The sequence below is a fragment of the Accipiter gentilis genome, chromosome 5, assembly GCF_929443795.1.
Source record: "Accipiter gentilis chromosome 5, bAccGen1.1, whole genome shotgun sequence".
NCBI lineage: Eukaryota > Metazoa > Chordata > Aves > Accipitriformes > Accipitridae > Astur > Astur gentilis.
In genome coordinates, this window is record NC_064884.1 from 7249603 (window position 1) to 7275090 (window position 25488).

Sequence of the window (25488 nt, forward strand, 5' to 3'; positions counted from 1 at the left end):
TACCGATTTCCTCACTACATATTGGCTAACATCTGTATACGGATGTAGGTGGTGATTGAAATGCACCTCTATTCCTAGAGGGATGTGTGGGCACCAGGCGTGCATCAGCTGCTGCTTCATCGCCTCTCGGGACGCTGATGGCACGGCCAGGGGTACGAGTGAGGCAGCAGCAGGCGGTGTGGGGCTGGGGAGGAGCACGTGCATGCATGGGAGGGCTGTGTGCTGGGGACACCCACGCACCGTGACAGAGCTGCTGAGGTGGCCTGGGAATGGGCTGAGTAGGGGGTGGTGATGGAGCTACAGAGCTTGGCAGCACCGAGGAAGGGGAAGCATGTCCTCGGGGCAGGGGGGGGGAGGAGGAGGAGAAGGAGGAGGAAAGGCTGTGGTGTCAGACCTGTGCAGCATGGGCACTGCATTTGCTCCTGCCTCTGCTGTTGGCTTTTCGGCACTGAGGTCTGGGCAGGTATGCGTGTACGTGGGTTAGGTGACAGCTGGCCTCATGGTGCCCATTGCTAAAACGTGGGTGTCTCTGGCGTGGGTGGCCTGGAGTAGGGAGGGGCAGGGGGATGCGGGGCAGGTGTGCGGGAGCCTTAGCCCTGCCAGCTTCTCCCTGTCCTTCAGCTGTGTCCCTCCTCTGTGAAGTGGGAATCGCTCACGCACACTGTGCACGTACCACCTCGGCAGTGTGGGTGAGCTCCCTGGCTCTTCCAAGGGACTCCCTCCCAAGCATGAGGAATTGCAGTGAATGGGTGCAGGTTGAAGCTGGCCGAGGAGCTGTTGTGTTTTCAGCTTCTTTGACTGGGTGACAGTGGTTGGGTTTTCAACTGAATCTAAACAGTGCTTTTTTCAAAATTGGTCTGCCATGCGTTGTCGTTTTGTTTGAAGTCGGAATGCTTCAGTCTCTCTTTCTGTTTATTTTCCAACAAATCGGGATTGGAAAGGCTGCTTTGGAAAGCCAAGAAAACCTGCTATAATCGCTTCCGGAAGAGGCATTCTGAACCGCTCTAGTGGTCCAGACAAATTGGCTTTGGTGCGACTAAGTCGCCGGGAGTGAGATCCTAGGCTTGAATTAAGCCTTTGATAAGTACACCCCAAAGCGAAACATTAAGTGGAGTTGGTTTGTTACTTGCTGGCTGGAGGGATGAGGGGGTAGCGAAGTCCGCCAGGCCCCACCGGGCTTGCGTCCCGTGTCGCAGGAGCAGCCCGGGACGGTGCAAAAGCCGCATTTCTCTCCTCCGGCGAGGAGGAGAGCTGCTGGCGGGGCAGCCCGGGAAAAGCCGGCCAGGTGCGGGGGCCGGCGGGAGCCCGGCCGAGAGCTCAGCCTCGGCGGCGGGGAGCGGCCCGACGGGGGCGGGGAGAGCGCGGGAGCCCGGCCCGCCCTCCCGACGCCACTCGCCGGGAGAGGGGGGGTGGAGGAGGAGGAGGAGGAGGAGGAGCGGCTGCGAGCTCGGCGCTGGGCACCTCAGCCTGGCTGGCAGCGCGGCGGCCGGGAGCGCGGCACGCCGGGGGCACCGCACCGCCCGCTATTGCGCCGCAGCCCGGGGCCAGCGCTGCTCTTTATGGCATGTGGCTGGTAACTTTTTTCCTGCTGTACTCTTTGCGGAAAGGTACGTCGGCCCTGGGGCGGGCGGGCAGGGGCGGGTGGGTACTCCCCGGGCTGGGGGAGCGCTCGCCCCGGGCGGAGCGGGGTCCCGGTGCCGGCGGCCACACGCAGCATCCCCCGGCGGCGCCGGCGTTCGGGCGCTCCGGGTCCCCGCTCTCCCGGAGCGCTTGGAGCAAAAAGCCTGAGCCCGTCAGGCAGGACGAATCCAGCCGTGCTTTCCAAATCGCATCCTGCCCTGCCGGCAGGCTGGATCAGGGGAACCCAGCGGCTTGCTAAAAACCGGGGGCGGGGGGGGGGGGGGATCCATGGAACCAGCGTGTTGAGGAGACGCACCCTCAAAGCTTAGAGATTGAATTAAAGTTGGAGATTAAGGGAACGCTGTGCATATCTATCGAGGGAACACTCCAAACCCAGTCTCTGCTATAGAGGCAGTTAAAAAAGGCAGGCGAGGAGCCTCGCATAACACGGGTAGTTAAATCTCAGCGCGTTTGTTACAACAATCAATCGATGTTACATAAAGGAATTGCCCGTTTCCGAATCTGTGGGAATTTTTAATTGCGTTCCGGTAATAAATTGCCTCTTTGCACATGACCCGACTCACAGATGCGGCGATGGAAGCGCCCGCCTCTTGGAAAATTGTCTGCTTGGAGGATGTGAAATGACATTTGCCCTAATTACCTTTTTTTGACGTTTGACAACAGCAAGGGTGAAATTTTAGGGAAGGAGGAAAGTGAAAGAAAGGGAACGGAGCTGCCTCCTTACTTTGCTTGCCACCTAGTATGTTACCCCTTTCTCCGAATGTTGATCCAATGAAAAATATTTACCGAGGTTTAATAGGGCATCCTGTCCGGTTGTGTGGTGGTGATGATCAATTATTCCATCAATTATTAATTATGGAATAGCTGCTTTATTCGAGCTGGAGGAAAGCTGCATTTGGGGGCTTTACCCAAAATCGCTATTGTGTTTAGGGTCTGCTGAGCTGAACGTGCCAGCGTCTGCTTTGCTTACATTTGCATTTTTTACTGTGCTAACAGGAAAAAACAAAACCAAAAACAAATAACCATCGAGGATCCTGTGATTCCCCCCCCCCCCCAGCAGTCAAAATAATAAAGAGCTGCACTGGGCTTAGCGCTTTTGGTGTTTTCAGCCCCAGCTTCTTGGAAAATGGATCTCTTCCCACAGAGCTATCTCTTCAGAGAAGAGCAAATTAAAAGCCTCCATTAGCACAACTCCTCCTGGCCTCATTTTCTCTTTTTTGAGAACTAAAAGGTGTCTTCAGTATGGAACAGTCCTGGTGATGGAAAGTGTTAAAGTGAAACGGTTCCAGAGAGAGGACAGCAATACAATGGAAGTTTCATTAGAATAATAGGATAAAACCAAATGAATTGCTTAATGCACGATAAACCTTTCAGATATTTCATATTTCTGGGCATCGAAGCACATCCTTTTAACGTGTTCCTGCTGTAGAACAAGAGCTCAAGTAGAAACTGAAAGCAAATAAACATTTGATCCGGGGGACCGCTGAAGTTCAGAAATCCCTCGATGGGCTGTAGCGGCTTATTTCTTCCCCGCTTCGAAAAAACACAAAAATGGGTGGTGGGCAGGCAAGCAAACGGGGAGTTGAGCAGAAAGACCGTCTGGCAGTGTGAGTGAGAGCAGGCGGGCAGAGGAGGAGGGGAGGTGAGTGGCGAGTGGTGTGATGGAGAGCAGACTGGGCAAAATTGAGCGGCTTGGAGCCGGGAAAGCGTCTCCCTGTGTGCTCTTACTGGATCTCTCTACCACCTGATTTATATTGGCATTATATTTACATTATGTTCCTGTATTGGGTGCAGTGAACTATGCAGCTTGCGTTCTTTAATCTCTCCCCATCTCGGCCCCCCAGTGTGGCACAGCGCTCGTTTGTCTCTGAAATGAAACATGGAAACCTCATTAACTGCACGGAGGAGAAGCCTGCAGTGCTGAACTCCTTGGCGTGCCGTGCCCGGTGTTTGTTTATCCTGTGGAGAGCCAAAATTTCCCAGCACAAGGAGCCACGGTGGCAACTTGCCCAGAGCCCTCACCTGCACCTGCCGTGGGCTTAGGGCTGCTCCTGCCTTTGGACCAGAAAATCGATATAGGCAAGCCTCACGTTTCGTGATGCATTTGCTCTCCGGAGGAATACGCTGTGCCTCGCGCGAATGCCTCGCGCCAGGGATGCACTATTGAGCAGCCCTGCCTGGAGATGGGGGCTGCATGGGAGCTGTAGGCTTAGCTTTGGGCAGCCGTGGCACAGGGTGCCTTTCCACTACGCTGCTCCAGTCTCTGCCCATATGGTCCCGAGGTGGAGGGATGGGAAGCGCTTTGTCCTTCGAAGCAGCTGATGAGCCGGGTGCGAGAATCAAACTGGAAGCCTTTCTCTGGGGCAGGAATTCTCCTGCCGTGGCAGCACACGGGTTCTGAGCTGTGCCTTGGGTAGCGTGAAGGCATCTTGCACCCAAATAAGCAGGCTGGTAGCAAGCGCATCTTCCTAGGAGGGCACGAAGGAGGAAGGTGCTTGGTTGTTGCAGTTGTTACGACGCATGCTTTACCGGGAGGCTTCTGCAGCGGCAGGTTTGGGTGCGGAGTGTTTCTTGTCTTTGAAATCTCAATTGTAGCCAGCTACGTATTTTTACATAACCATGACTTTGTGAGGTACCCTTTCCCTGCTTGTAGATCCGTAAGAAATAAGCCCCACCACATGCAATCTGCATATTGCCGCCATCATCTGCCAGCAGAGCTGTACCAAATATTTAGGAAATCCATTTCCCGACTCTTGCTAATGCTTGCTGCCGGCCCCAGCTGCTGCCTCTTGGAAAGGGCTGTGTCGGCGGCTCCTCTCACTGAGAGAAGGGAGCGAGCACAACTGAGAGGGGGAAAGGAGAAGGTGAGTGAGGTTTCAGAGCTTGCTCTGTTGATCCCTTCCCCTCGTTTCTCATACCTGTCGGCCGCATGGTGGAAATCCTCATCTCCGCCTTGTCAAACGAGCGTGCGGGCTGCGGTGTGCTGGATGGCAGGGACCGGCGGCTCTGGAGGAAGCCCGGCAGCAGGCGTGTGTAGCCTTTGGCGCGTCCCCTTGCTCTCCCCTCGAGGCTGCTGGGCTTGGCCCCAGCCTCCCCAGGGGGGACCTTGCTGTCACCCTGGCTTGGCAATGTCACCACGTGTCCCTTAGGACTCAGCTGCAGCTCCTCGGGCTTTGTATTCAGCGGGGCTGAGACATGGAGGTGGGCTGTGGAAGGGCAGGGAGAGGCCATCGCCTGTGGTCCCCGGGCTCGTTCCTCACCCCCCAGAGCAGAGGGCCCCTGGGGGGAGCTCGGGCAGGTTGGGGGGCTCAGGAGGTGGTGCGGAGCTGAGGGATGTCCAGCTCTGGGTCAGCCCCTGGTGCAGATGGGGTGGTGAGACTGGTGCCTCCAGCAAGCTGATGGGGGAGGTTCAGGGGCCAGGCAAAGCAGGGGGGAGAAGTGTTTGGTGTTTTGGGTTTTTTTTTCCAGGCAAGGGTTACAGCCTCAGCCTGGGTGCTGTTGTAATAGCTGGAGGTGGTTCAGGCCTTAATTTCCGTGCAGATGCATTAAGGAGCAGGCAGCTTGCGCTTCCAGCGTGTTTGAGCGGTGCCCTTACCTGCAGAGCACCAGAGGCAGTGTTCCCCTTTGCTCCCGCTTCAGTTTGCCAGTTGGGACCGACCGCGGTGCTCGGGCCAGAGGGCCTGTGCCACAAGGGTGGGACTCCTGCGGCAGCTGAAATGCAAGGCCGGGGCACGGAAGGTGCTGCGGCAGGTACTTGCCGCAGTGCTGGGCACCAGCTGAATGCCCCAGGCTGTTGCTCAGCATTTCGTGGCACAGTTTCCACCCCCCCGGATCCCCAAAGGGTGCAGCATGGGGGAGGCCACTCAGCTGGAGTTGTGGCTTTAACCCTTTGGGCTGGAAAGCCACTGCAGGGGGGTGGCATCCTGTGGGGCTGTGCTGCGCTCCTGGCAGGGTGCATGCACCTCTTGTGCTCCGCTTGAGAGGGTACCAGCCTCCTCTTTCTCACCTTGTCTTGTTGCCTCTCTTCCCATCCCTTCCGTGATGCTCAGAGATGCCACTTCTCGCTCTGTCAGCTCCAAGGTCACTCCATTCATTAGAAGAAAGGCTATTAAAAGTGTCCTGAAGATGAGGGCTTGAAGGAAGCTCATGCCAGGGCGGGCCAAAGACTGCTCCAGCATTACAAATGTGCGGGCAGTATGTGATGGAATTACTGTCATAGTTTAAAGCGGTAGAGAGGAAAGATTAGGACTTGCCACCTACCTGTAATTCCCACCCGGCAGTGCGTGCCAAGCTTGGGTTCACTTTCTCCTTGAACAGGGCAGGTGTCAAGCACCCTTAATGAGGATAATAAATGAGTGGTGAGGTGGTGATTAGCCTGCTGTTCTTCATGACATCCCTGCAGCCATTACAGCTGGTGGCTGGAGAAGCCCCAGTGGCTCCTACAGTCCCTTGGCTGGTCTGCAGGTGGGCTTTCTGCTCTGGTGCTGCCTCGGCAGCATCTCACCTGGCCTTGGAGGAGGGCTGGGCTGGACACCTGGGTGGTCAGACTGCCAGGCCCAAGAGGGAGGCCCTGAGAAAGGTGCTGCCAGTGGGATAAGGTGAACTCGAGCCTAGCGCCTGCCCTTTCTGAGGTTCTGCGAAACCTCCTTTGGAATGCCAGCAACACGCTTAATGACAGCAAATGGTCAAGCTTCCAGTAGCCGCTCTTTTGTAAAGAAGTACTCGGGCAGTCACAGGCCTCTACCACCCCTTTAGAGGAACGGTGTCAGCCCAGACTGGATTGGCCATGCCCAGAGGATTGCATGTACACCCTTGAAACAGAACTTGTTTAGCCTTTTCCCATCTCTGTTGGGTTTCCGCCCAGTTACTGATGTCCAAAAGACCTTGCTCAGCCTTGAGAGGCTTGCTGGGTTTTGGGTGGGCATGGGACTGGCTGGAGGTGCTGAGCAAGTAGTGTGCCAACACAGATGATCTACGTGCACCTCAGAACAAGCTCCTTAACGCAGGGGAAACGGCTCTCTAATTGCGCTAGCATGAAGTTGGTTGTTGTCTCAGACCAGTCCTAGATCCACTTCCTCGCAAAGGAAGGGCTCTTCCTGTGAGGTTTGGAGGAGAGGAGGGGTTGCCTTGCTGGGCACTCGCCTGGGAGGTGACAGCGTTTCTGTGCTTACGCAGGCTGAGGTCAGCCTGTGCCGCTCCTTGTGCAGGACTTGCACCTACATCTTGGCTGCCTTTTCCAGAGATCCGTGGCTTGGTGACAGATCCTGGGGTTAGTTTACGGCCGCTCTGCCTTAGCCGCTCGTTAGAGCAAATGAGTGCTTTCTGCACGGCGCAGCGCTTTGCAGTGCCGAGGTTGGCCGTGCCGCTGAAGGTATTGGAGTTTGGAAAGTCCAGCGATTTAGGCTAGTAAATATTCCAAAGGGATGATAGCAAAATGACTTGCTTCTCCCAGCTCTGATAGAGATATTAATATTTCAATACCTCTAGGTTGTAATTTACTACAATTTAAGAAGATTGCACTCTGATAACTTAAAATACATGCCTTTCAGAGCAAGCTAGACGGTGCCTGGCTACGCACTGGGCTTCATGTAGCTTCCAGCTACCAGCAGACTGATCTCCAGCGTCAGTGCTGCGTGCCTGCGTTGCTGCGTTTTCCCCAGCAGAAACTGTTCTGTTTTGGCTGCCCTAGCCTCCTCTTTTCAGGTTCATGTGAATTAATGCCCTCGATATTTAGGTTAGGGTCAGCACATCTGACCAGATGTGAGCAGTGATTTCTGGTTTAAAAATATTGCAGTGCTATTTCTAAATTTTTAATCTCTCTCAGTGATTTGGAGACAGTTTTATGAAACGTGGAATTAAGATGGTGCTCAATGCTAAATGGTAAAGGAGATTATATGGATTTAACTCTATGCGTCTGTCACATAACTATTGCCAATCCCATAACTTCCATTTTCTATTAAAAATCCATTTCCCCCTTTGACCTGAAAAAGCTTTACGGGTAATCTGAATTTCTCTGTTTACGAGGTATTTTTCCACTCTTCGCCCCAGCCCCTCACCCATCCGTCTCTAAAGCTTCCTGGGCGCTGCCTGGGAAGAAGAGATTTCCCTGGCAGGCTGCGGATGCTCTCCGATCTCTCTTATGGCAGGAGCCTTCTCAAACTGTGGTCAGGGATCTGGGGTGGAGATGTTGGATGGACCCTGGGGCAAAGCTAGCTGGGTGATGGGGTGCTAAGCACAGCAGGGTGTTCCTGGTCCAAAGCCGGCAGGTGGGCAAAGGGTGGCTTTTGCTGCATGCCTGGCACACTGTGTGCCCTGGCTCCGGCCGTCTTCTGCTTTGCTCAGGCGACAGGCATTACCACAAAGAGCATGCTGCTGCTTGTGCGTGCTTTGTTTTCCTTCCTCTGTCTGCAAATGTGCTTTTTCTCTGTCACGTATTTGGGAGAAGCACCGCGCTGTTCTGATGAAGGGAAATGCTGATTCATGACGACAAACCAGCCTGGAGATGTCACAAAATGACATCTGCAGGGCCGTGCGGTGGCCTTGTAGCTCTGCAAAGCCTGGCACTGCTGCATGGGAGGCTGGGCTGGAGCGCTTTACTCCTCTGGTCCATCGCTCTTTGGGCGCTTGTCAGCGAGGGAGGAAAAAATAAATATCTTTCTCTACTTCTACCTGTGCGTGGACACGGGGGGCTGGTGCGTGGGGAGGTATGGAGATGCTTTCATGACCTATAAATCTGCTGTCTTGTGTGGTGGCAGTGCTGGACCTTGCTAGTCAGCTAATCCAGCACATGGATGGCTTTGCTGGGCAGCTCTGGCAGCGCAGTGCCCCTGACGTGGGGCCACAGGGCTCCAAGCAGGCAAAGGAGGGAACTGGGTCATTTAGGTGACGATGCGGTGCAGAGTGTGTGGAGAGCAAGAACCAGATGCTCTCGCCTCTGATTTCCTGGGTGCTGAAAGAGTCATGAGGTTGGACATCCAGCTGGGAGCAGGATGGAGAGAGGACTCTGCTCTGGGAAGAGCTGAGGTGTTTCAGGGTTTCCTGTCTTGACCTGGTCAAGGACAACATGGAGCGGGCTGGTGGTACAACACCGAGGCAGGAGAGGCCTGTGCTCGCCGCCACCGGGCACTGGAGGAAGCTTCGTGGGGAGATGCAAGCGGCTGCGGCCAGGGACACTCAAGCAGCCTTTCCTCAGGCGAGCACCCGTGCTGCGCTCGCCCTCAGAGCTGAGGCAAGGCTATCTGTCCTGATGAGGCTTTCCTTCTCCCCTGCTCCTGTCCCCTCCTCCCCAAGTTAAGAAATCGAGGTCACGGAGGGTCCCCCATGACTCGTTTTGAACTGGCGGTACGGTAGTGATCCGCTTATTGGCTCTGCGGCACCACAAGCGGTGTTCTCAGCCAGAGCTATTAATACACCCGCCGAGGGCCGCTTTCTATATCCCTGTCCTTCCGCCCACTTGGAAAGAGCGTGACTAAAAAAAGAAAACGGATCTAAGTGACTGGGGGCCTCCTCATCCTTATTTATAGGCAATCTTGCTTGCTTTGGTTGAGAAGGGGGAGCTCGTGGTCCTGGAGAGTGGGAAGGAGAGACTGGAGGAGATGGGGGAAGAGATCCCTTCCCTCGTTTTGAAGAAGGGAAGAGTTTCTCTGCAGCACTTGTGGTGCCCTGGAAAGCTGCTCCTGGGCATCCGGGTGGCTGCAAGATCTGCTTTGGACTGTGCCCTTGAACCCTGCATGTCTCCGTCTTCGCTTGGGTAGTGCAGGGGTGCCTCGTGCCAGGCTGTGTGGGACTGGGCTTCCCCTCCCTCTGACTCTGGGACCGGAGAGCAGCACTGCACCCAGTTTTCCTGCCCCTCTCCTGGGGGTTCTGCAGTGTTTGGAGGCAGTGGTAGGCTGACGGGAAGGATCTCTATCCTGCTTGGGAGAGGTTTGCACTGGATGTGTCGGCATTGCCAATGGGCAGCTGCAGCTGCAGGCTGGCTGGGGCCATGCTGGGGAGCTGATGAGGCACAGGGGTGCTGGCTGGCTCCTGGCTGCTCCGGGCTGGGGTACATCGGGATTTGGAGGAGAGACGGTGGTGGTTTGCAGTGCTTGCTTTGTCGTCAGTGCTGCACATGGGTCTCCTCAGGCCCGTGGGCGCTCAGGCGTGGTCGGACCACATGCTCAGAGCCACCTGGGTGCCTACGGTCACCCGGGGAAGCCTTGGGGGGTCATACCCTGGGTACCCTTCCTTGCTTGCACAGCCCCTACTTGTCCTGCTTAGGTGCCTGTGATCCCTGATCCATGCTGCCAGCAAGAGTGCTGGCCTGTGAAGGTGGCCTTTATGCTTCCAGCCCAGGCACTGACAGTCCTCCGCTCCCCTGCTCTGCCATGCGTGGGATCCAGGGGCTGGGCTCGGGGCAGCTGTGCTGGGGGATGCTCACTGTGCTAGTGGGGACTGGTGATTTCTGCAGTAACCCCCTGCCATTGTGGCCTCTGCTTCCTCCACAGCACACACTGAAGATGTTGGAACCAGCCTCTACTTTGTGAACGACTCTATCCAGCAGGTCACCTTCTCCAGCACAGTGGGGGTGGTGATCCCCTGCCCGGCAGCAGGGTCACCCAGCGCCGTCCTTCGGTGGTACCTGGCCACAGGTGATGACATCTACGATGTGCCCCACATCCGGCATGTCCATGCCAATGGGACTTTGCAGCTCTATCCCTTCTCGCCATCAGCCTTCAATAGCTTTATCCACGACAACGACTACTTCTGCACCGCGGAGAACTCGGCTGGCAAAATCAGGAGCCCAAATATCCGTGTTAAAGCAGGTAGGAGCTCTCTGTGGGTGCTGGGGTTTGGATGAGGTGCTGGTCTTCTCTGTGGCCTGCCAGCTGGCCTGGCGAGCACACCCTGCTCACCTCTGTCTCCCTGGTGTGGGCCAGTAACACTGCTGACCATCAGCATGCCGGTGTTGGGACAGCAGTACCACTGTCCCACCCGTGAAGCCAGGCTGTTTTGGATGGGGATGGGAGCAGGCAGTTCCGCTGCCAACTGGGGTCATCACCATCCTGCGTGGAGTAGTGGGACCAAGTGCCTGCTGCCTCGTGAGGGCTGCCGTGCTGTGCCGCTCTGCCTGCACCTTGGGCTGCACTAGCAGCCCTGCCGCAAGGCGAGTGCTGCAGCTGCCCGCCCTGGGAGCAGAGCACGGAACCAGGGCTGCTGTGTTGGACTCTTGCGAGGGGATTGATCGATGCTGCATGGACGGAGGGCAGGGAGAAGGGCAGGGTGCTGGGTAAGCAGGCCTGCTAATACACGTTTGCAAAACAGCATCCTGCCCCAACTATGAGCTGGCTCAAACTCGGGCTGATTACTGGCTGGGGGAGGATCGGGGTGACAAGCAGGGAAGGGATGTGCAGCTTGGGGGTCTCCAGCGAGTGCCTGGATGCCATGGTGCAGTTGTGGCCTTGCGGCAGGAGAGGTCCTCTTCCTTTGAACCGATATTGTCACACCCAAGCACGCGTGAGGGCTTTTCACAGCTGCAGGAGGAGCTGGACCACGTGTGTCCGTAGCAGGGAGACCCCCACTGTGTCCCTCAGCCCTCCTCAAGCCTGTCTGTTCCCACTGTAGCATCCAGCCCCAGCATGCCAAAGCTTATTAAGCAAAGAAAAAAGAAGGAATATGGCAAAGAGCTGATTCCAAAAGCCATTATAGTAAATTATTGACCAGGCTGAGGAGGGCTAATAGCCCAGGAATGGCTTCATTATGTAACCTATTAAAAGCGGGGCTAGCAGAGGGAACATGACAGAAGTGACTACAGGGTTTTTTATTTTAATACCTTGTACTGCAGAGTAAATTGGTATTAACCCCCTTCCGCAGAGTGAATTATTTACCAGCACTATCAGGTTACCTATAAACCACAGCTCGGTGGAGGAAGGACGGCAACAGATGGGGTGTAGTAAAGGCAGACGTGCAGCGTGGAGCTGTTGCCCTCCTCGTGCCGGGCACCACAGGCTGGGCTTCCCATGGGGCAGCCGGGCAACGGCGAGGGCCGTGGCCAGCTGGTGCCTGCCAGCACCCCAGGGCACATCAGGGCAAGTGGCCCCTTGACGTGGGGTGACGTGTCCATGTCCCATGTGGCACCGCGTCCCGCGCTACAGCACCCCGGCTGGCTCTGTGCTCTGCAGCAGGCAATTACCGTCGTGGGGATGGCTTGTGCTTCCGAGTGGACGATCATGGCCCCTCTGGTGCTGCTGACCCTGGGCTCGATGTGGCTTGCAACTGCAGAGTTCTGCAGGGGTTGCAAAGGCGATGGTGCCAGGGGCTGTGGGTGCCCCGGGCTTGAGCAGCAAGGATAGCAACACTGCCTCTCCAGACAGTTGGTGCTCCGGATGCACTGCATGGGAGAAAGCTTGTCTTGGTCCTTGCCTTCCTGCCGGGCGGGCAGCCTTTGCTTCACTCTTCTCCCACGTGCTGAGGACTTCCTTGGGATTATGGCAAGCCAGCAGCAGAGCCAAGTCCTGGCTTTCATGGCACATTATCTTTGTGGGAATTATTCCCAGAGGCAGCCAAAAGCCAAAAGCTCCGGTGGCAGCTGGTGCAGGGCAGAGCTGCTGGGGCAGCCGCCGGTGCCCCTGTGTGAGGGCTGCTCCGGGTTGGGGCAGCTGTGGCAGGGGTGACCATGTGGTAGGCTGGTCTGGATGCTCCTCATGGTCCCCATTAAAGCCCGTGAACAAAGCTCCTGCTCCACTTGATTATGGGGGCTTTTGCTAGCTAGTCTGCTTTGGGTATGGAGTCCCTTTCCACAGTAGGCTTCTCCCTGTGCCCTCACGGTGCAGAACTTCGTCCTCCCTGCCGGGGTAAATAACTGGAGCGAGCCAGAGGCCGCTCCGAACCCTCTTCCCTGCTTTCCCCTGGCACGGGTGGGCGGCCGAGCTGCAGGCGGGTGCAGGAGGAGAGGCGAAGGTGGGCCAGCCCTCTGCAGCTTGGAACTGAATGTCTCATGGCTGCTGCTGGTCTCCTCTGCCAGGCAGCTGGTGTGCAGAGCTGGCTGGCAAGCGTCACTATGCACCCCGGGCTGGAGCCTGGGATGTGCCCCTGCTTCTGTACTGACCTCTCGCAGCAGAGCAGGGTACCCTGAAAGCCTGGGAAAATCGAGGTTGAAATACTGTCAGCTGCTCACTTGTACGCCACGCGTTGCCAGCAGGTGCTTTCCACTCAGGGAAAATGCCTTCCTTTTGGGGCTGCTGAGGAGCTCTATCTTAGGACATTTCTTGGGCTGCTTTTGTTCTGGCCAAGAGGTGGTGTTAAATGGTGAAGTGAACGCATGTCCCTTGTGATAGTGATGCCCAGGTACCCATGTCCTGCAGGGCACAATTATTGTCCCCCTGAGGAGGCACCTGCACTCACTGTGTTTTATACTTAAACTTCAGGAGTTTATGGTGTCTGCATGTGATACTGGGCGTGGTGACATCTTTTTGTCTTTCTGAAGAGGCTGGGGTGGATTCACCTTACCTAGCGAGTGCCACTGGAGGATTGTGGCACTGGGGAGTTCTTTGTCACAGGTCTAGGGAGCAGCGTGGAGCTGTCAAAGAGGATCCTCTCCCTGAGGAATAGGGCAACGTGGTGGGGACAACTCACAGCTCCCACTGTGGCATGGCTTGGAAAATTGTCATCTGCTCTCCTAAATTGCTTGCCTCGGTGGCAAGCTCAGGTGATGCTGGGGACTGTTGCAGGGTCCCAGCCGCAGGAGCTGGGCCAGACATCCCCTCTGCATGCCGAGCATGGGGCTGAGGTCTCCAAAGGAGAGCTGCTTTCTTCCCCAAGAAGGTGAGCCAAGTATTTTGGGTGGAAGTAGTTTGTGGCTGGGTGGGTTGGTTTGTTTGGGAAACGTGGGATTAAAGCAAAAGGAAGTGTGTTTTCCTCCAGCGCTGTCATGCTACCAACCATCTGCTTTTCTCTACAGTTTTCAGGGAACCGTACACCGTTCGCGTGGAGGACCAAAGGTCGATGCGTGGAAACGTGGCTGTTTTCAAGTGCCTCATCCCCTCTTCAGTGCAGGAATACGTTAGTGTTGTGTCCTGGGAGAAAGACACCGTTTCTATCATCCCAGGTAAGAGAGGAGCCACTGTTCTCTTGGAAAATCTGACCTGCTTTGCCATGTGTGAAACTCGCTGTTGTGGAGGGCCTTTTTTTGGCTTATCGTCCGTGCTCATGCTGCCCAAGCAAAGGCTTTTATTGATGACCATCTTGCGGCTTCACACTCGAAAATGCTGGTGGCGTGAACAGGCATGTTGTGTTCAGGCTTTCCTTGGTGCTGTGGTTGGTACTTTGTGTATCTCTGGGCTCGGGGACGGTTGGTGTAAGCGTGACAGCAGGTGTGCCCCATCCTGGCTTCTCCCACACTCCTGCGAGCCAGCTTGCTTTGGGTACCTGGCAGCTGGGGCTGGGGCAACAGGAAAAGAGCCTGCCCGTGCTGTCTGTGTCGCGACTCCTGCAGTGAGTGCTGGTTTTCATGTTGTCAGCATGATGCACAAGTAAATATTCCAGCTTCTCTTGCAAGTTTTCACAACTGTTTCGGCCATGGGAAAAGGAATTCAGTAAAAATGGCATCGTGCACCTCTTCCCCGTGCTGGCACCTGGAAACTGCTTGGCCTCCCTGTCCCATGTGCCTGCCTCGTAGCCTGGGAAGTGTCCCGCTCGGTGCTGACATTGATCTGCAGGGAAGGGGCCTGTGGGAGAGACAGCAGCGGCCGTCTCTATGCAGGGACTTTGCAGCTCTGGCTGATTTGTCCATGGGTAGTTCCCTGTGACTTTTTGGTAGGCGCAGAGCACTCCGGGTTCCCATGGGAGCAGAGAGCCTCTGAACTCAGGGTCTTCCCCCAGCTGGTCCCCTGGGGAACAGGGAGGAGAGGTGGCTGGAGCACTAGCGGGACACAGCCTCCCAGGCACCTCTGTGCAGCTCTGCGGCGGGGGAAAGTAACCGGACAAACTTCTTGCTGAGCCATGCTAGTACTGTGGGCTCTGGCTCCTGTGCTCCTGCCTGACTTGTTGCAGGTTTTGAAGCAGCGCAGGGGCTGCGGGCAGGTGCTGGGCGCAGCATGGGGTCAGTCCCCTGTCCCCGTGTACCGGGGTGACCCTTTGGCTCCCTCCTCGGAGCCGGTATTGATGGCAGTGCTGGCTGCCCGGCACAGCATGTGTAAGCTAGTAGTAAAGCGATCAATACTGCTTTCCCCAGGGGGATCCAGAGAGAATTAAAGGATTTTGCCCAAAGTGAATGCTCTGCGCTTGATATTTGCTCACAGGTCAGCAAGTCCTGATGCTCCTCCTGGGGCCGGTGTTGCCGTGCTGGCAGTGCTGTGGGGAGCAGATGCAGGAGGGCAGACGGCACGGGGAGTGGGCGCGAGCCTGGCGCCTGCTGGGGCAGCTGCTGACCAAGCATGAGAAGCCACTTGCTCTAATCCCTCCTGCAGGGATGTTTCTTTCTTAAGGAGCTTAAGGAGCGAGGCGCTTCACCTGGAGAGGGGTGACAGGTTCTCCTGAGGGCTGCGGTGGTTCTTGCCGCTAGACTGTGGTGCCTCCCGAGTGCAGCTAATTGGCTGACTCTGCACAGCCCTTGCGCTTGGAGGCAGGCAAAGGGAAGCAGTGCTGCGGGGGTTGTGCCGGTGAGCGATGGCCCCCGGGGCTGCGCTGCATCGGCAGGGTCTGCGTGCAGCCCCCTGCATGGCAGGGGAACCGGGCTGACCGATTGACGGGGGAGCACTGGGGACCCTCCTGACCAAGGCTGTGCCCTTGCTGGTACAGAGCCTGTCATGGTTTGCAATGCTGGGGCTGGGAGCCAACTGCCTTCTCACAGTCAGGACCTGAGTCTGCAGAGCCTCTCCTCCCCAGCACTGACCCCTTTGTGATGGTCTTGGGATGAAATATGACGTGAAACTCTTTGCCTTGGGAAAGTGGTCTTCCCCAGATGGGCATTCAGAGCGAGGAGCTTGCGCTGATCGGCAGCCAGCCCACGTCCACAGCAGCCTTTTGCCTGGAAAGGGAGATTCTTGCTTACAAATGGCCTCCTTGAGCGTGAGCCTGTGTGAGGAGCTTCTGGCACTTCAGGGTGTTTTGGAACACTGTGGAAATGTCCATTTCTGTTCAGTGGGTGAGAAACCTCGGGGTGGTTCAGGAGACCTGTTTAAAAGTGTGTTTGGGGAGGCCTACCCTGGAGGCCAGTTGATGTTTGGAAAAGGCATGGCACCCTTTGGTAGGGTGCAGACTGGCACCACAGCCTTGCCAGCCCTTCCCTGCTCGACTCCAGGAAACGGTTGCATCTGCGTGCATGAGTAAGCGCAGGGTGGATTTCTGTACGGTGGATGGGATGAAGGAGTTCATGGCACTCATCTCCTGGGCTAGTGAGGTGCTTGGGTGGTGATGCTCTGCCAACCCCAGGCTTGTGCCATTTGATGAGTAGGGCACAGCAAGGTCCACCGGCACAAGAACCTGCGGCGTTCGTTCCTCAGCAGCTGGCAGTGCCATGCTGGCTCTGGCAGCACTTTCTGGAAAGGTGGGGGTTGCTCACGCCCCTCGGGATTCTGCAGGACGGAGCAGAGCGGTGCCCATGCTCCTTGTTTGCAGAGTGTGACTGGTTTGCTCGGCAGCAAGTTTGTCGACCCAGCATCCGTGCACTTGCGTGATCTTAACCAGACTTGTTCTCAAGTTTGCTGTGGTGCTGGATTTTTTTAATACGATGATTTAATTAGAGTGGAACGATTTTAACATTCTAAAGCAATAATTACCCTAAAGACAGAACATACAAATTGTGTTACAGTGCAGAGTCAACACAAGAAAACATGTTTTGCCGTTGGATTACAAATATAGTATCTGCCTGAAGCTTATTTTTTTATTGCTCTTGTGTTGGAGCTAAAACTGGCTTTGCTGTTACCAAAACCATGGTCTTTTCTTGACCTCTGGCAAACGTCTGCTTCTGTCCTAATTCTGAACAAGGAAGATGAGGAGAGGAGGAGGAGGAGGTCCCTGCCATTCAGAGTGAACGACATGAAGGCTGAGAAAAGCTGAACTGTGGTGCTGAGGCCTAATAGTTCCCCTCAGTCACGGATACACTTTCTGAATGGTAAGATCAAGCAGTTGTGCAGACACAGCACTGCACAGCTCTCCTCCAGTCAGCCTACAAAAAGAAAAGGTGCTTGGAAGCGCCGCAGCTCTTTCAGAAGTACGCCCAAGCTGTATTTACAGCTGGCTGTGTAATATGGCGTTCTTTCCTGACTTTAGTGTGCCAAACTTGCTGCTATTCCTGAAACTTGCCTCTCGTGCTTCCTCTGGCAGACTGGGCTTCCCAGCAAGTCTTGGTGCAGCAGGAGATGAGCGGTCCTAATGTGCAGGAGCAGGAAAAATCTCCAGCCAGATCCCTCTGTGGCAGAAAACTCTTTTTAAGTGACTGTTTTCACAGTAAATGTCTGCTTTCCTTAGCATCTCTGGTTTTGCCCCCGCCAAGCCAAAACCTTGTGTGGCTCAAACAGGGGGTGTGAATTTTTCCCCTGGGGTGGCTGTTCTCACGAGCTCAGGCTCAGGCCTCCAGCTCTGAACATGGGCCGGGTGGCCCTTCTGCTGCTTTTGCGGGTTCTTTTGGTGCTTAATTGGGATTACAGGGCTCCCAATCTCTGCTGCTGGGCCTTTGAGGCATGTCTTTTCAGACAAGCCTTGCAGCTCTTTTGATGGCAGGTGGGTGCTGGTGGGTGAAGGACCTCTGTGGGGACAGGCTCACGTCGGCAGCGCTCGCCAGAGGCACCTCGCCAGCAGAAAGCCCCGCCAGAGAGCCCTCTGCTCTACCGTGGAGGTGCCTCGGTGAAACCCTCCGTCCCCGCGGGGGTCCCGTGGTGCCCTGCTGCCGGCACATGGGCTGGTGTGGTGGCAGCAGCAGCATCCCACGCGGCACAGGGAGCCTCGGCTGTGTGCTTGGGCTGCTGCTGCTCTTACCAGCCCAGGAGTGGTCCCCTTGCAGAGGGTGCCTCTGCCAGTCTTTTTTCCATCTGAGTCCCCGGCAAGCGTGTCGTTTCGGGAGCACCTACTGTGTCTGTGTTGGAAGGGATCTCAAAGCGATTGCAGGGGAGTGCTCTGTGTCTGCGTGGCCCTGCTGCGGTAGGGGGTTTGGGTGGTGAGTTGTATTCTTTGGTTAACTTGGCAACACTGTAACTTACCCTGAAATCACAGATAAATTCTTTATGGAAGGTTATCCCGCACATAAATCATCATTAGTGCAGCTCATTTTTGTTTAATGCCTACCTAACTGTGCTGTAGTCTAAAAATGTGTGTTTAGTGAAGTCAAGGGTTGCAGAGAAATTATAGGGTTTTCAAAAACCCATTTGCTTTGCTGGTGCTCACATCAAAATCAATCTTGCCTTTTGTTCTCAGCCTTGTTGCAAACATGCAGCACCACTCGCAGGACTGGGGCCTTTCATGTAGGCTAGTGCTCACTGGGAGCAAAGCAGCAGTGCTTACGGAATCAGGGGCCGCGTATAAGATTGCACTTCACACCCAGGCTGTGGTTGCAAACTCTGTTGCTATCAATGAATTTGGAATGTATTTGGGGGGGAGCAATGGGAGGACTGTGGGAGGACCACAGCCGAGCAGAATGTTTTACAGACCTTGCTCCCTTTTCCATAGTGAAAGAGGGAGAAACTCTATGTGGTAAACAGCTTTTTTGTCATTTTTAAAGCACTATCACCAGACTGGGTAACATGAAGAGTCTCACAGGCACGTGTGGGACTTTGATGTGTCATGGAGGAAGCATGTTGCCTATGCGACTGAAGCTGCTTTAGTTACTGTGGTCTGGCTGTTGTGGCACAGAAATGGAAATTCATGGCACTGACTTGTCCCCTCTTCAGGTGCGTTACACGGCTGTAACTGGATGTTGGCAGTCACAGGCCCTGCAGAACTGGGCACGCGGCAGTCGTGCTAGTGCAGATCCCGTGTGCGTGGGCACTCTTGGAGTGGGTGTCCAGCTGCAGTTTACAAAAGCAAGTGGTGATGTGGGGAGCTACTTCAGATGCTAGAAAGAGTGGATTTTTGAGCACTTGTCAGCCCCTCCCCTGTTGTTGCAACGTGTTCGTTTGAATGCTACTTGGCTTTTGTAACCCCGTGAGCACATGCACACCTGTACGCTTACACCCAAGCCGTTTCTCAGCTGCCTCGGTGATGCAGATGTATCTGGCTTTGCCTTCCTTGGCACAAACGTGTCACCTGCCCAGGCTGTGCCTGTTGTGCTACCAGGAGCACCGTGCAGGTGGGAGGGACGGCCCGGAGGATGGTTTCCCGGTGGCGTTGGGCTCCGGTCCTTCTGCCGTCGGTGCACACCCGCACTGGTGCATCCCATGAGCGCGGTGGGATTTGCCTTGGGAGGTTGTATGCTTGGCTGGGACGTGGGTGTCACTTGGGCGTGCAGGCCTAACATTGCCAGGGGTGGCTCTCCGTAGTGTCCCTGGAGAACAAAAGCGGTGTCCTCACAGCTGTAACAGCATCGCATCAGCTGCGAGGGAAAGCTGATGACTTTTGTCGTCCTACCATGCCTAGCCTGTCAGTAGCCTGTGACTCATGAGGGCAGCACAGAAGAGCAATGATTTGGAGGCAGTAAGTGTTACTGGACTGGCAAGCCCAGAGCTGAGCTGCCACTTGATGCTTCGGTATCATACACTTGATAGATTGTGTTGGAAAAAATCTAAAGACAGCACTTCTCAAGGTACAGACATTTCTAAGGGTGCTGCTTTTCTCAGCAACCCTAATACATATCTTCTGCAGGCTGCAGATACTCGCGTGTACTTACTTAGTCACTGGATATCCACAAAGGCCTTTCTCTGGAAAGCAAAACATAAAGCTTGCCAGAAGGATGGAACTGAAAGAAAATTGAGTTCTCTGAAGTTTTTAGGTAGGTCTTTGTGTATGTTCTTGATCGAACAGCAGCCTTTTAGGAGTTTCGAAAATACTGAAGCTAATCTGTTTGCAGTGATCCAGGTGTGAGCTTAATTTGACCTGAGTAGCCCTTTCTGCAGTGCTCAAGGCTGCGCACGGGATTCTTAAACTCGTCTCAGGCAACTGTTTAGTGATGTGGGAAATAAAACTGCAGCAGCTTTCTTGTGGTTAAATGTGGCCGTTCACCCCGAAGATGTATGCTCTCCTCTGCTGTACCTTGCAACATCTGCCACCTGTTACATTTTTCTCTAAAATATTAGAATGGTAACCGTACACAAATTCCACTGCAATCCATCTCGAGATGTGGTGTCTAGGGACGCAACATCAGGCTACTGGCAATTAAACACCCAGCGAGGATTTATGGGTGCAGCATTCCCTCCCCACCAGGATGCTGCATGCTGTGTGCCCGGGGGGCGCGGAGGGACGATCCGAGGGGCAGAAGTGCCAGGGCCTGGATAATTCAGCATTGTCCTCATGTCAACAGGCTTGTTCTGGGGGACATCAATCTCCTGTTACTGGAGAAAAGCTGGAAGCTGGGACAGAATAAACACAGTGAGGCGAAAGGCGGTTCTTGTTTATGTGTTTGTCTTCATTGAGATGGCTCGGGGACAGGAGATAAGTTACTGAGGATCGTTACCGGCTGTTAGCATTTTTATTTGGTTTTGCTTGAAGACAGAATAACCCAGGCTGGTTTAAAAGCGAGGTGCCTGGGAGCAAGCAGCCTGCAGGTCTGAATGTGTCAGGCACGAGGTCACCCTGCTGCCCCGTCCCTGGTGTCACCTGCAGTGGAGCACAGGTCTGGTGGCTGCCTGTGACCCGCCACCTCCCCCAGGACAGGAGGGAGCCCAGGCTGCTGCTGTCTCCTGCCCCGCTCCCTCCTGGTGCATGCACAGAGCAATCCGCACCAACAGCTCTGAGATGAAAGCTGTGACCGTGGGGCAAGAGGCTGGCAAAGAATTGGCCTTTTCAGTTAAATTTTGTGGCTTCTGCCTGGGACAGCTTGACTCGCAGCGTGGAGCAGCCTGATGTGATTTAAACGAGCGTTGTCGCACCCTACCCTGTCTAGGGGTGCTGCAAAACCTTTTCCTCTGTTGATCCTGAGATCTCTAAAGGTGTCCTGGCTTCTCCCCCACCCCTTGCCACCCTCTCTGGCTGCGACATGTGCCCAGACCTGTTACAGAGGGAAGTAGCTCCAGGCGTTCTTCTCACCAAGTGGGGTGAGATTCTGTCTGAAATCATTTCATCCTTCCCCAGAGACTTGGCGTGAATTTTATCTAATTGCCATGGCAACAGATAAAAAAAGGTGTGAGCACATCTCCTTTTGCTGTGATAATTCAGATTTATATATTCAGATCAGATTGGAGTTAGAGATTTTAAAAGGAGCAGATGCAGCAGAAGGTGTGACTGCAAATAATGTGGTGAGAACGTTTGATGATCCTGCCCTTTAAGAGGGGAGAGAGCTTTCCTGCAGGTTTTTTTGGAATATAATTATTCCATCAAATCCACTTTAACAAGGGCTCATTACAGCCCTGATAATGCAGAGTCACGTTGGAGACAATCTCGCACACGCCTGCACGCACACCGAAAGAAGGGACCACAACAAGTAAATAAAATGCCTGTGAACAGCGAGGCGCAAGCGCCCTGTTGCTGCAGGTGCCCCGCGGAGCGGCGCCCGGGAAGCGTCGCAGGCCCAGCAGGGGTTAGCCGAGGTCTGGCTGCCCTGGTCCACGTGCCGCTGCGGCGGAGCACCGTCGCGCGCTTCCCGGCTGCCACGTGCTCCTGGTGCCCGGCTGCGCTGTGCTGGCCCTTGCGCATCTGGGGAGATGCTCGTGGGCAGCCTTTTGTGTGGATGAGGTCCTTGGATCCTGGGAGCACTGGGCAGCCGAGCGCTTGCTGTGAAAAGTCGGGGACCTGTGGATTTCCAGAGGCCCCCAAAGCTGGGGGTGCAGCTTTGGCCCCTTTCACCTGGTGCAAGAGGCCCGATTTTGCAGGATCCCAACCTGGTCGCCTGTGCGGCAGATCCCAAATGAAGAATTGCCTGAAACTGAGCTTGGGCTGTCCTGAACCAAAGCTGTTTGCTGCTTTTGCTGTGCTGTTGCAGCTTCTGCAGGAGGGGAATGCTTCGTCCAAGAGCAGAGCAAGGAAGGCTCTGACTACCTTTTCTGCAGGGTGCAGAAGAAAGGATGCAGAGGGTTTTGGAAAAGGAAAGGTGCTGTTGATCTAGCACTTGGCATCCCAGTCCCATGTGATGTCCTTGCCCCCACTCCAAGCCCCATGGGGTGATAGAGCATGAGCCAAACATGGCATGACAAGCTCCAAGGCATGACAGAGAGAGGAGCAGCAGCTCTTGGAGCTGCTATCTCTTTGTGTACCTGTAAGTGTAAATCTTGGGCCACCCTGAGGAGCAGTTGTGCCATGGGGAAGGGACAAATGGTGCATAGAGGGTGGGATGGATGGCTGAGGGCTTGGAGCAGCTGCAGGAGGCAGGGGGGCTGTAAAGCACTGCCTGATGCCCAACCCAGACCCAGCGAGAGGTTCGTTTCCTACATTGCGCCGCTGGGCCCCTATCTGCCTGAGCTGCTGAGGGCTTGGGATCCGTGTCAGGCCCCTCGGTGACGGAGGCGAGGGGGTTGATGAGTGCCAGGTAGGCCTTGCTGCATCCCCATAGTAAATCAGTGCTTCCTGGCCTGGGCACGCAGAGGGTCCCAGCCAAGGAGGGGAACGTGCACAGACCCCCGGGAAGCACGAGAGCAAAGGGTGGTGAGCGTCCTCTCTGTGGTCCACTCGCTCCTTTGCAGGGCAGCTACCCGAGGAGTAGGAGGGGGTTGCCTTTTTGGAGACAACAGCCACGATACCCACTGGGCACAAACCTTCATCAGTGGCTCTGGTGTGAAGATTGAGATGACTTATGTGAAAGAAGTCACGGGAGCACAGGGAGCAGGAGGAGGAAGAGATCAGCAGGAAGAGATACATAGAGGAATGGTCTGCTAGTGGCAGCCAGCAGGATGCTTCGTGTGGGCTCTCCTGAGTCCCAGGGTGACTCTGTGCACCGTGCTAGATCATTCCAGTTATGCTCTGAATGACAAATGGTGATTTAGTGGGAAATTACCAAGCAGTCAGGAGCTAGAGGAAAGTCCTCTGGAGCACCCCTCTGGTGGCATGCAGGGAAGGGGAGCGACCTAGACGGGAGAGGTTCGGAGGTGCAGCCGGCGGCTGATTAACCTCCCGTGGTGACACGTGTTCTCTGCCTTACGAGTTGGCTGGGCTTGCCTGGAGGAGCTCAGAGACCCTTGGACCGTGCGCTGCATATCCTTGTGAGAGGCTTCTCTGCTGAGAGCCAGCCCTCGGAAAAGGTTATGGGGCCCAGCTCGCAGTGGAGCTCAGCTGTGTAATAAAATCTGGTGCTATGTGTGCCTTCTGCACCTTGTTGAACCTGCTGCTGCTCCTTACTGCCAGCGTAACTGAGCTTAGAGGATACAGGGCCTTGCTGAATTACAAGGGCTACAGTCTTGTCTCCCTGTTCAGAAGGCATTTGCTAAATGGTAATGCTTTTGTGCATTTTAAAGACCTTCCTGCTGAAGGAGAGCTGAAATCCTCTGGGGTATGAGTTTTGGTAAGGCACTGGAGCAGCTCAAGCTAATGCCGTGATCACTGCTCCATGTGCCGGGCAGGATGGTGTGTGTGCCGGACGCAGGGGCGGCAGCCGGCTGGGGCTCAGGGGTGCTACAGCAGCAGGGAGGGCTCTGTTCGGGGGCTGCAGCCCATGCCTAGCCACAGGCCACCATGCCTAAGGGATCCTTGGGAGCCTCCCCCTTTGTCTGGAGCGCTCTGCAGGGCTGCTACCAGCTTGATGGGCTTGGAAGGCACCAAAATCCCTTTGAAAATGCCCAAGCCAGCTCTGAGAAATGGCGGCTGTGTCCACTTGGGAGGCTTGCATGTGCGTGGCCAGCTCATCCTGAGTGGGCAGGAGCAGGGTCGGGGTGCTTGCCCATGGGGAGGGTGGCCATGGTGGTGGTGGCGGCGGTGGCGCGGGTGTGCGTCTTCCTTCCCCCTCCTCCCCGTGCACCCGCGCACATACACAGATGCAGAAACAATCACGGTCATTATTCCTACCATGGTGACAGTGACAGTGGCAGAGATGCCAGCTTCCTAACACAGACGGCTTTATTTCATCTCCTCTGTTTTTCAAAGCCTCTTTCATTTTGTATGAGGAGACAGATGTGAAGGGCTGCAGGCTGATAAATTCTGCTGTCTTATGAAAAGAGAGGGTGGGTTTTTGTTGTGGTTGCTTCTCTTCCTCCCTCCCCAGCCCCCTCCCGGCAGCGCAGCGGCAGCCTTTTCTGTAGAGGATGCTCCCTGTTCCTGATGTGGGACGCTGTCTGATGGTTGCTTCACTGGGGCAGGGAGGGCTGAGGTCCCTGGGTGAACTTCCCAGGGGCTAGCAGGACTGGGGTTTGGGTGGGGACCCCGGGGTTGTGGTGGTGGGCACCTGCTTAGAAGGAGATGAGCACAGTAGTGGAGATGCCTCCCTGAAACGCACCTGCAGTGCCTGGCCCCGGTGTGCTCCAAGACGCTACCTAGACTGCATGTTTGCTGGGGAGGAGTTGAGCTCGGCTGGTGGAGTGAGGGCTAAGCCGGGGCATGGGCTTACAGTCCAAATCCTCTTCCTTCTTGTAACTGCGCCGAGGCCCTGGGGTCGCTGCGTCGGGGCGAGGGCCGGTCACAGAGCTCTGGGGCTGCTGCGGTTGAGGTCTGTGCCAGCGAGGAGCAGCTGCCAGGATCGGGCATGGAGAGCGATGCAGCCTGCGCACCCTGGGGGGGGTCTTGGCTCGTGGAAGCATGCGCTCTGCACCCGCTGGGTGCAGTACTGCTGCTGAAAAGCCCACCTTCATGGAGTGCCTGGCCGTGCGGCTCCAGTGGGCTGGGGCGTCTGCCCTGCGCGGCACTGGGCATGGTCCCTGTGCAGCTCCCCTTCCTCCTCGCCCGCTCTGCTGACGATAGTTCTAGTTTAAAAATAAATTGCTCCATCTTTAATTGCGGTTTAAATAACTGCTTCATTTTTATTTAAATGTGGCTCTGTAAGGCTTGGAGAACAATTAGGAGAAAATACAGGGCATTGCTCTGGTGCATGTGTTGAAGCATATAATTAATTTTTTTTTATTATACTGATGTTTGCCGAATCTGGAAAAAGATCTCATTGTTCCTCTTGATTTAGTCACGCACAAGATCTACAAATACACCAGCCATTTCAGGACTCCATTTCGTAAGCTGTGAAGCCTTGGTGCTAACATGCTGGAAGAGGGCTCCTCAGAGCGCTAGCCTTTGCTGTGTCTGCTGTGACACAGGTGCGTGGTGAGCTGTGGGCTGCGCACCCAGCAGTTTGCGGCCTTAAAGACTGGTAGAGTGCTTTCTCCCACCCCAGGGCTGTCTGCAGGGTCTCCGCGCCTCTCGAGTAGCAGGCTGGTGGGCGCAGCCTGGGCTGGGGCTGTTGGAGGTCTCCTCAGCCCCTTCTGAAGGCTGGTGGGAGACCCTGGTGTGAGGGGCTGCTGCTGCAGACCCAAGAGCCTGCTCTAAGTGCTTGGCTGGGGGCTTGCTGGGGCGAGAGTTTGTGCTTTTGGTGGATGACTGGTATTAAAGGCTAATAAATGACTCGGGGGCGTTGGGTGAAATCTCTGCAAGGCTCTAAATGACCGAGGGACCTCTTTCACAAGCGAGCTAGCCATTCAGGAATATAAATCTTGTTCAGAGTCGACAGGGATTAGGTTCCTAAGTGCCCGACATAGGAAAAGTGCTTCTGAAAATGTTGCTTGTTAGAGGGTTGCAGAGGAAGCTGCATGTGGTCTGGCGGGCTATAAGCTTATCAGTCAGAGGTGCTTTACTTGGTGACAGAAGCCACTTGTGGTA

General features: G+C 55.4%; 1 protein-coding gene across 2 annotated transcripts in view; it reads left to right on the forward strand.

Annotated features, from left to right (window-relative positions):
- Window positions 1-1445: 1445 nt before the first annotated feature.
- DSCAML1 (DS cell adhesion molecule like 1) overlaps window positions 1446-25488 on the forward strand; it is a 111828-nt gene continuing 87785 nt past the window's right edge. Inside the window, exons 1-3 of one of the 2 annotated variants that reach the window (XM_049801352.1) lie at window positions 1446-1607; window positions 10128-10445; window positions 13580-13726. In XM_049801352.1, coding sequence (XP_049657309.1) covers window positions 1565-1607; window positions 10128-10445; window positions 13580-13726 — 508 coding nt within the window. In that variant the 5' untranslated portion in view covers window positions 1446-1564. The remainder of the gene's footprint in view (window positions 1608-10127; window positions 10446-13579; window positions 13727-25488) is intronic. The other variant, XM_049801354.1, reaches the window with a different exon arrangement.